Raw genomic sequence first — 10,252 nt, 5'->3', positions numbered from 1 at the left:
AAACCTGTTGTAGCACTTTATGGCTGTGTGTCCTACACGACCGCAGATTTGACAGACTGGTCTTTGTCCATTAGGTTGAGAAGAGGATTGATGCTGAGTGAAACCTCGACCTCTGCTTGAATAACCTCCTCTGCCTCTGCTTTGATTGAAACGACCGCCTCTCCCACGCTGTGAAGACGAGTATTGTGGGTCACAAGGATTCGTCTTTTGAGTGTTGAAGACAAGATGAGGCGTTGTTGCATCTGTGGTCTCATAAGACTGAAGCTTGCTGTCAAATCCTTGAACCTCAGAGATAACATCATTGAAAGTCGGTGTTGGAAGTTTGCTCAGAGAGCTTTGTATCACTGTCGTGATTGGGTCGTAATCTCTTCCTAGACCATTGAGGAACCCAAATATCTTCATAGACTCATCAACCGGTTTCCCAATGGAGCTAAGAGAGTCGTAGATGGTTTTAAACTCACGACCGTAAGCCGACAGAGACTTATCTCTTTTTGACAGCAGCTGGAGACTCCGACGAAGAGAAAACTCTCTGGCAACGCTGCTCTTGTTGAAGTTCTCGGCAAGGGATATCCAGATTTGACGAGACGTGGCTAGATTGTGGACATGACCGAGGACTTCTTCTGACAGAGTACCAAATAACCAAGACCTGACAAGCTGGTCTGTGCAAAACCAGGCTTCGTACTCAGCATTCGGAACTTCGGTGTTGACTTCACCGTTGGCAACAAGACGTGTTTGGGCTGGGGCTGTGACTGCTCCATTGACGAACCCAATGAGCATTTGACTGGACAGAAGGGACTCAAACTGTGTCTTCCACAGTAAGTAGTTGGTGTCGTTAAGCTTCAGGGTAACGAAACTAGAGACATGAACATTATCCGGGAAAGGATAAGTCGCCATTGCTTCACCTGTGAAGGTTTACAAAAGCTCTGATACCATGAACGGATTTGAAAACCAAAGAGGAACTTTGAATAATACTTTTGTATTTACTTGACTGATTACATTTGATCTTTACATCTCTTCTTTTATATACAAGAGTAGAACAATCTAGAGCTCCTAAAGTAAACCTTATCCTCCAGCTGTAGTGTGTGACTCATCGATTTAGAGGTTGCAGAACGTTGGAGATATTTGGACTGGAGTGGAGCTCCTTCACCGTACCAATGTTCCTCTGCTTTGAAAGAGAGACTGCTTTAGTCTTTGTCTTCTTCTGTTTGTTTTGTATTTGGGCTTCAGGTGATATTGGATTGGCAAGGCCCAACAAAGATGTTGGATCTTTGTCTGTTGGATCTATATCCTCTACAATACACGTACCTTCACTCTTTGTATGCGTCGATTAGAAAAGACATATACGTCGGTTGTAGAAACAACGTTTGGGGTAATATATAAACACATCACTTGACGTAAACAAGACATAACATTTTTCGTCTCTTCTTCTTCCTCCCATAAATTTCTGAAAGAAAACAGAGTATAGTTTGCGAGGATCTCCGGAGGTGTGTAATCTGGAGATCAATAGTTGAATCCTCAAGAGTGGATATACAACCAGTTGGAATCATATCAATCCCCGCCTACTCGACACTTCTCAGCCTAAACTTTAGCTCTTCACTTTAAGATATTTTTCCAAATAACACTCCACAGTTTGTCGAAGGAGCGGAATAGCCGAAGGCATGGTGACTCACCTACCACCAGTGCTACTCTTACCAAGCTTATTGACAATAACATTCAGCACCATCACCAAGGTGCGTACGCCGACGGTCTCCGCTATTGGTTTCACATAAGGCGGTCCTAAGCTACTTATATTGTTGTAACCTTTAGCCATAAAATTTAGCTCATTAGACTTTACTTTCAACTCTCAATTTTGCATTCATTATATAAATGTTTTTTTGTTGAAAAAAATTTACATTAAAAAAAAAAAAAAAGCTGAAATAATTTTAGGTAGAAAAAAGCATAATATTTGGTGTTGTCAATCTAGCATCCTACCATATCAAGTGAGAAATGCAAAAATTAAACTAATCTTAAAAAGTGTAAAAAATTACATTGAAATGCCATTAGAAATAATACAAAAAAAGATAGGATTGGGTAATTAAAACAATTAATTATTTAATTAAATAGATTAATTTACGGGTGTAATTGTTTACATGGATATTTAATCAGGCGGATTCAAATGTACATGGGTATAAAATCTAATATTTAAATATTTTATCAGTTTAGGTAAGAAACAATCATTCGATGAAAATTCATGTATAAAAGAGTATCTCACAAATTGTTCACGTTGATTTTAACCGCTTTCACGTGATAAGGTCATTAGCTGTCTAGTAATATGATAAGGTCATAATCGAGCCCATAATAAAGCCGGCCGAGCCGGCCAAGAGTACAAGCAGAGTAAGCAAGTGTTTGCAGCCGTCAGATAATATAGACATTAATTGTTCTTCATCTTCGTAGGGAACAGTCGAAACCATAAAATTGTTTTCGAATGAGTAGAGTTCTAATCAGAAAATTAGAGTTAACTGTCACGTTCATCATGATTATTTTTGATGTAATCGACTTAAACCACCAAAAAGATTTGAAAAACTCATAATTTTTAGTTCTCCGAATAATATATACTATATTACAAAATTTCTATATAAAACATTCAATTAAAATATATATAAAAGAAAATTATGAGAAAACTGTGAATGAGAGCCACAATATTAACTAGGTTTATAGAAGAAGATACTCATTTATAATCATGCCCTTCATTGAAAACAGATTTATAGACGTACACTAAACAAAAGAAATTAGTTATGTACGTATATAAAACTGCAACATACACTAAACAAAATAATCTAACCGAGTACACCTACACCAAAAAATGACCACTAAAATACACAATCTTGTAAACATGCACACTTTAATTTATGTTATGATATAAGATTTATGCAAGTCTTCTCAATTATTGTATTCTTTACATCAACATCTTGTACATTGTTCATCACATATGTTTTGTTGTATCTTTCTCTACTTGCAGTTATGTTATGTACTTTCCTAGTTTTATTTACTACAATGAACATTTTAAAAGCGTTTTGATTCGGGCATGTGACACCTTGGTTTCAGGGACATGCAGACATGTTTTAAAAAAGAAAATAATTTGGCTACCTATGTCACCAAAGTGCACTTATTTTTTTTGGTCAAAAGTATTGAGAGAAATCCACAGTTAAGCGTGCTTATGCTGGAGTAGTCTCAGGATGGGTGACCTTCCGGGAAGTGACTATTGGAACTGTGCGAGTGAGGACAAAATACAGGGAAAGATCATGTAGTGATTTGTAGAGACGGTAAACAAGTTTTTAAAATCTCCCAGACATAGCAAACTGACCATCGGATATGGATGAGCTCAGAAACCTAGTGGGAGGACGTGAGATCCATTAAGAAAGGTGGGCCTATGGACTGGGAATGAACATGAAGCCCACTAAAAGAGATGGCGGTCGGGATATTTAAGGACATTTGATGTTAATTTTGAAAAATGAAGTTTATACAAGAAGTAAGATGAGGTCAATGATGGTTATCTTAACTTGATACAAAACCCCTACACCAACCAAAACAACTAAATCCTAAGCCATATACATACAAGATTTTACTGATTTAAACTTACACACTCTTAAACAAATCCTGAAAATTAAACCCTAAATTGTATATGTACATAATCTTATTTATTCAAATGTACTTTTCCATTACCCGTTTTTATGGGTTAAAAATTTAAAACTATATATTTGATTTATAAAAAAAAAATGGGTCTTGATTCGTAACCATGAGTTTAATATATGTTTAAGGGAACGTAACATAAGAGACACATGCATGGTTCAAGAAAATATATGGTCCAAAAGATGAAACTGAAAGACCACTAATTGATAGTATATGACATCATGAACGTGCACCGTAACTATATTCGTTCTAAAAACCATACATGGCAAGCTTACAGCATAAAAAATGTCACAAACCATGGGCGTACAGTTACACCAATAATTTTGTTTTTCTTGTTTTGCTTTAATAGCTTATGCTACTACTAGTAATTAGAGATAAGGCCGATCGAGTTAGGTATCTAACATTTCTAGAAGCTATAAAGAGTGAAGAATCGATAAATACACATTAAAAAAAATTCTTAAGTAAAAGAAAATCGGGTGAAGAGTAACATGGCGTTCATGTGCTCACAGCTAGTTACCCTCAAGCCCAATTAATGTCATCATCCTACAAAACCACCAAAATTAGACCAACATTTTCTTATTTAGCCAAGAACTTTTGGCCTAATTAACCACAATTTTCGAAGTCAGAGACCATAATTAGTTTTACAACTCTATGCATTTTCTGCGCTTGGATTCCGATTTTCCTAACTTTCTCAATTTCAGTGACCAAGTGATGACGATACGCCGGTTGAGCTACCGAAACCAGGTAATACTAACAAAATTGTCAAGAAAAAAATGAAGTGCTCAATAGATTTGCAAGGAAGTATTGACATAAAATAAAAATAACAACAAAATGGAATCATGTCCTTTGAGCCAGTTTCTGTCACTAAACAAAAAATTTGCAATTATTCAATAAATGACTAGTAATTAGTTTTCATAAAGAAAACAAAAATGTTTTTGGATTTTAGGTTAAGGACTAATATAACATATGTCAACATTTCATGAAATGTAAATCTAGCTTTGTCGCTCAGATCCGTCATAAGTACTTGGATAAATTGTTTCGACTGATGATTTCATAATACGTGGTCAATTTCAGTCTGTTTTTACTTAGGTAATTTATCTAACAAAAAAAAATAAGAAAAATTCTTAACAAATTTGGAGTTTGAAACAGTAACAAAAAAGGAAATACTGAAAGAGGAAAACAACCGAAAACGTGTATGCGATCTGCCTTCCGACCAGCTCCGGACGTGTCTGTCTTTGCATTATGGGATTTGAAAGCCATTTGGTTCATAAAAGACAGTTGATTTCATTTGATGAATTCTTTTTTATTCAGATTCTCTCTAGTGATCTCTTTCGTTTGATTCAACTGTCCAAATATTACATATTAATTCTTCTGTCATTTTATTTGTAATTTTTAGTGTTCCCGCTGTATAAGAAATGCAAGAAGATTAAAAAAATAAGAAAATTATAACAATATCTATACTAATAATTCACCTTTAAAAGAAAAATATAAATTAATAACTTTGCACCACTGATCAGTTAAAATATCTATTTATTAGATATTATTTTTTATTTTTGATAACAATTTAACAAATAAATTTTTATTTTTTTTACTTATTACCGTAACAGTAGTTTTTTGTTGTAACCATTTAAAATGACTGAAAACAATATATGCTTTAAAAACAACATTCTAAAGTTTGTAAATGTTTTAAAATATTCCAAAAGCTTGTGAAGATTTTTGGTTTGCATCACTCAAAATCTAAGCATTACAATTTTGTGAAGTGATTCTATTTTTGGAAATAAATAGTTTAAAGTTTAAACTGTTAATTATTAGATAAAATTTTGTGACGACATTATCTGACCAAGTGAAATGATTAAATATGCTATCTACCTAATTGTTCAATAATAATAAAAAATAGTATATTTTAGAAAGAAAAAAAAAAAGAATAAATAGTTAACATAACAACAAAAGTTGAGCTAAGAGACATAGGTGGCCCTCCTTAACACATGGGGACATAGCTCCCAAGAGAAATGCAGATGTAAATGTTGAAAATTCATATACTTGTTTTAGATTATGACAATCCTCTACCTTTAAACCGTTCATCAGATGCCTTTTTGACCAAATCAGCTCCTTTGATTATGGAATTTGCGGTCTATTCCTCGGTATATCTTCTCTTTCAATTCTAAAAAGCGATATCTTTGATATAGTTATTTATTCAAACGCACATATGTATATTTTCATTGAAAACTATAAGCGCACAAGCACTCCTTTTCTATAAAGATATGTTTATCCACGTATTAGTTGTTTAGTATGTTAAAGAGATGTACATTAAGGTAGTCTCGGACAAGTGAACCGGAACCAAAAATATCGAACAGGAAACAAACTGAGAGAAAGCGAATCAACATCATTTTGAAATTCTAAAATATTTGAGTGAATTTTAACTAATCTGTTTAAAAAAAAAAGTCACTTACTGGGATTGTCAAAAAAAAAAAGTCACTTACTGTATAATTTTGTTTTTGTAACTATATTAAATATTTAGTGTAGGGTATCCGGATTCATGACTTCAGAATATACGCACAAACATTAAGATGTCCGCAGGTATTAGAATTAAATCCATAAAAAATACTAAAAATAAAATAAAATAATTATAATATTAAAAATAACAAGACAATAATTTTCATAAAATTTTTATTTTATTCAACTGTTTTATATAAATATCAATATATTTCAAAAATTAATATGATAAAAATTTTAAGATAATTAAATGATCCCCATCTATTGTTTCTATTTTCTAGATTGTAAAATTATTATTCGGATCCAGCCGTCCCGGATATCCAGTTTTCAGATTGGATGCAGGATATTAGTCCTATCCTTAATGGGCTGAAATTTAGGGAATCACTGAAACCTAAGCTTGGAAAAAGATGAACCATAACAAAATAAAGAGAAATCAATGGAGGAGAGCACATGGGGGGTGTGTGCAGAAGGGAAGTTAAAATAGTAACTGAAACATAAAAAATTTGTTTGAAAGTGTCACAAGCTCTTCCTGACCACAAGTCCTGCCCTTCTTTGTACTATTCAGTACATTGCTGTTTCCAAAGTCCGTGATTTACGCACTTTAACGACGCCTCTGCTCTGCAGGTAGAGAGACACGAATTGATTGACACATCTTAAAATGTTCTTTCAACAAACAAACAAAAATGGATAATAAAAAACAGTTACTTATTTTTGAAAACTGAATATCTAATAAATTAGTAACTTTTAAGAATATTTTTTAAGGGTAAATGTTTGTATATGATAAAGGAAGGTTAAATGTTAAAAAAACTAAAAGTTCCAAGGTAAAATGATGGATGAAAAATTACATGTAAAATAGACAGTACGTCCATAATAATTAAATACTAGAAGATACCCGTGCTTTAAGCATGGATCAACACTTTTTAAAAAACTATAATATAATAATAAAAGTTATTGTTATTATTTTTAAAAAATTATTTTGTTTGAAATAATTTTTTTTTTAAATTGTTCTATAAATCTATTAGTCTATTTGAATAGTAAGTATTTTGGAATATTATAGTATTTTATTTTTGACGTATAGTATTACAGTTTTATATTGTTTGTTTGTTATATTTGTTTCATTATTTTGTGAAATATAAAGTAGTAACTTTAATATTATAATTGTGGGAAAATAAAAATTATTAATTTATCATCTATATAAATTTAGTTTTACCAACCCGCCAATGTGGAAATTAAAACATACATTTTTCATAGATTGATTAATATATTTCGTTTTTAAAAATTCAAATCACATATGCAGAAAAAAATCTGCACTTTATTAATCATAAGTATTATATGAAAATTCCAAACAATTTGTAAATAAAATCAAATAAAGATGATAGGAGAATCATAATTTGAAATCTTAACAAAATTTTTGAAATTTAGTTATTAAAAATAATTATATTGTATATTTGGATATAAAATCTTAGTTTTTAAAATTCTGATTGGTTTATATATTTTTTAAAAAAATATTTAGTAATTTCGTTCATAATTTATTAGAGTAATAAAATATATTTTTTCTAGATTCTTTTATATTTGATCTGTGAGTGTTTTTTGTTTTTTTAATTAATTATATTTATTTAAATTAATTAATTAAGCTTAATTAAAATTTTCTAATGGTAATTTAATGTAATATTTTACACATTTTAAGGTTAGTTTCATATTTGTACTTCCCAATTAATATAATAGAATTACAATACTAATTTATTTTTCTTTTGTTTATGGATAAATTACACAAAACTTATAAATTTTTCTTTTTGTTTCTTTTTCTTCGAAAAAATTAAAATTATATTTTTTTAAAAAAATTAGTGAAATCAAAGGGCAATTTGAAAAACGTCCCAATATTAAGAGGAACTAGTATTTTCCAATTAAAAGAGTATAGTCATTGTTTAATATAGTTCTTGTTTGACGTGTGTTACTCCTAGACTCGTAGTATATTGGTGTACTCCTAGTAAGAGTATAGTCATTGTTTAATATAGTCAATGTTTGACGTGTGGGACAAAAATTAATGTTTTACCATTTTTAATTAATTAATATTAAACTTTTGTAAATTTCAAGAAGTGATCATTAAGAAAATTCAATAGTTATTGGTTTATAAATATATAATACTTTTTAGTAGGAAAACAATATTGTATTTAAAATTAATAATCATTATTTTTTAATTTGTGTGAAATCCCTTAAACATCAATCTTTGAGAGACCGAGGGAGTGGGATGAGAAGAAGACTGGTCATTTTTGTGAAAATCTATCATCGATCTATATATATAAAAATCTATCATCTGCGTATGTCTTTTCCAACACTACAACGGGAGTTATATAGAAACTTTTTTTTGAAACTCCAAATATACTATCATAACTCAATGGACCAATGGTTATGAGTTATGACTTCATAGTATAGTTTGGGAGTGTATAACTGATTAAATCTACAATAACCGTTATCCATATCCAATGTGCGGTTTTAAATAAGTTTTGTGATAATGAGGATGAATAAGTAGCGGCCATATGCTAGCTTGGCACGTCCGGTCTAAATTCATTTCAATTTCTTTTTCTTTCCAAAACTGTATTAATTAAAGATTAGGCCATACTAAAACATAATTAATCAATTCCAAGTCACAGAGTTAGAATCCACTTTTAACATCACTAAAGTAGTGTACATATGTTTTAAACTTCCAAGTCCATATATTATGCTAAAGGTACATAGCATTTATGGGTTATCTTGTTACAAACCAGGTGTAGGATCAAAGGGACCATAATGTCATAAGAGGACCAACAACAAAATGGTTATAGCCTCTAATGTCTTTTGGCATTGTGGCTTCCACACATATCTCATAGACATTACACAACACATGCATGTCTTTATAAATATTTACACCTCGCCCATCAATACCCACCCAACTCTCTTTCTCTCTCTCTCCAAACACAACCAAAAGCATCTCTCTCAAATTCACCCAAACACAAAAAAATGGCTATCCTCAAGAAATCTACAAAACTCGCTCAAACAGCAATGCTTAGGCAGATTCTGAAGAGATGTTCAAGCTTGGGTAAGAAGAACGGAGGAGGAGGATATGAAGAAGGTGATCTCCCGCTTGATGTACCAAAGGGACACTTCCCTGTCTACGTAGGAAACAACAGGAGCAGATACATAGTTCCTATCTCCTTCTTGACCAATCTTGATTTCCAATGTCTCCTTAGAAGAGCTGAGGAAGAGTTTGGTTTTGATCATGACATGGGTCTCACCATTCCTTGTGACGAACTCTTCTTTCAAGATCTGACTTCTATGATCCGATGAGATCTCAAAAGTTCTAAGAACAAAACTAAGAAGAAGAAGAAGAAGAAGAAGAAGTAAGCTAAAGACTGAGATCGAGATGGTTAAAGATGAAGTTTTTTTTTTTGGTTTTCTATTAGCTTCTTTCTTTTTTTAAAACATCCTCTCTCTTTTCTTTAGTTTAATGACTCTTCGATGTCTTTCCTATATTCTCTCTGTTTTTTTTTTTTCTTTTTTTTGGTTCTATTTTTAAGCTCATCTTGGGTCTTTTTTACGGGTCAATAAATTTGACTCGGCTAACAAAAAAAAACCCACGATATGAAATTTTTTTGGGTTGAGATCTGTCAAGATAGCTTGTATTTCCTCACGGATATTTGGTTTGTTATTGAACTTGTGAGAGAGGTTAATTAGGATATTTGATGATTAATATATCTTTACTATTACATCTACTATACTAAAGAAATGTAGGTACTTCTTGTGCAAAACTTCATACAAGAAAAATAGTTAAGTTACATGTAAAAAGTGTAAGAAAAACTTCATTCTAAGGAAAAAAAATGTAAAAACTTACATTAAGAGCCAATGTGAAAGAAAAGAGACTAAAGGCCAAAACATTATTTTCTAGCAAAGAGATCTTTAGTTGCTAAGTATGCTTAAGGTTAGAGTTCTTACCGAAATTTAAAAGGTGAAATAAGAATGTTTATTTTTTTGTTGAATACTATCTCGAATACATTAGTCTTTTTTGGAGATAAACAATTGAAATTTGAATCTTAAGATTCATACATCTACTAAG

General features: G+C 31.5%; 1 protein-coding gene across 1 annotated transcript; it reads left to right on the top strand.

The window, feature by feature from the left end:
• Nucleotides 1-8,930: 8,930 nt before the first annotated feature.
• Nucleotides 8,931-9,911, top strand: LOC104747452 (protein SMALL AUXIN UP-REGULATED RNA 8). Its single transcript, XM_010469084.3, has one exon. It carries the CDS (start codon nt 9,160-9,162, stop codon nt 9,484-9,486), a length of 327 nt encoding a protein of 108 aa, XP_010467386.1. The 5' UTR covers nt 8,931-9,159; the 3' UTR covers nt 9,487-9,911.
• The last annotated feature ends 341 nt before the right edge of the window (nt 9,912-10,252 follow it).

Source organism: Camelina sativa, chromosome 15 (genome assembly GCF_030686135.1).
Source record: "Camelina sativa cultivar CO46 ecotype springtype chromosome 15, ASM3068613v1".
NCBI classification, from domain to species: domain Eukaryota; kingdom Viridiplantae; phylum Streptophyta; class Magnoliopsida; order Brassicales; family Brassicaceae; genus Camelina; species Camelina sativa.
This window is presented reverse-complemented; position numbering and strand designations above follow the sequence as displayed.

Bases quoted from the DNA above. Each gene is read 5' to 3' on its own strand.
- LOC104747452 (XM_010469084.3), top strand. From the start codon at position 9,160: ATGGCTATCCTCAAGAAATCTACAAAACTCGCTCAAACAGCAATGCTT.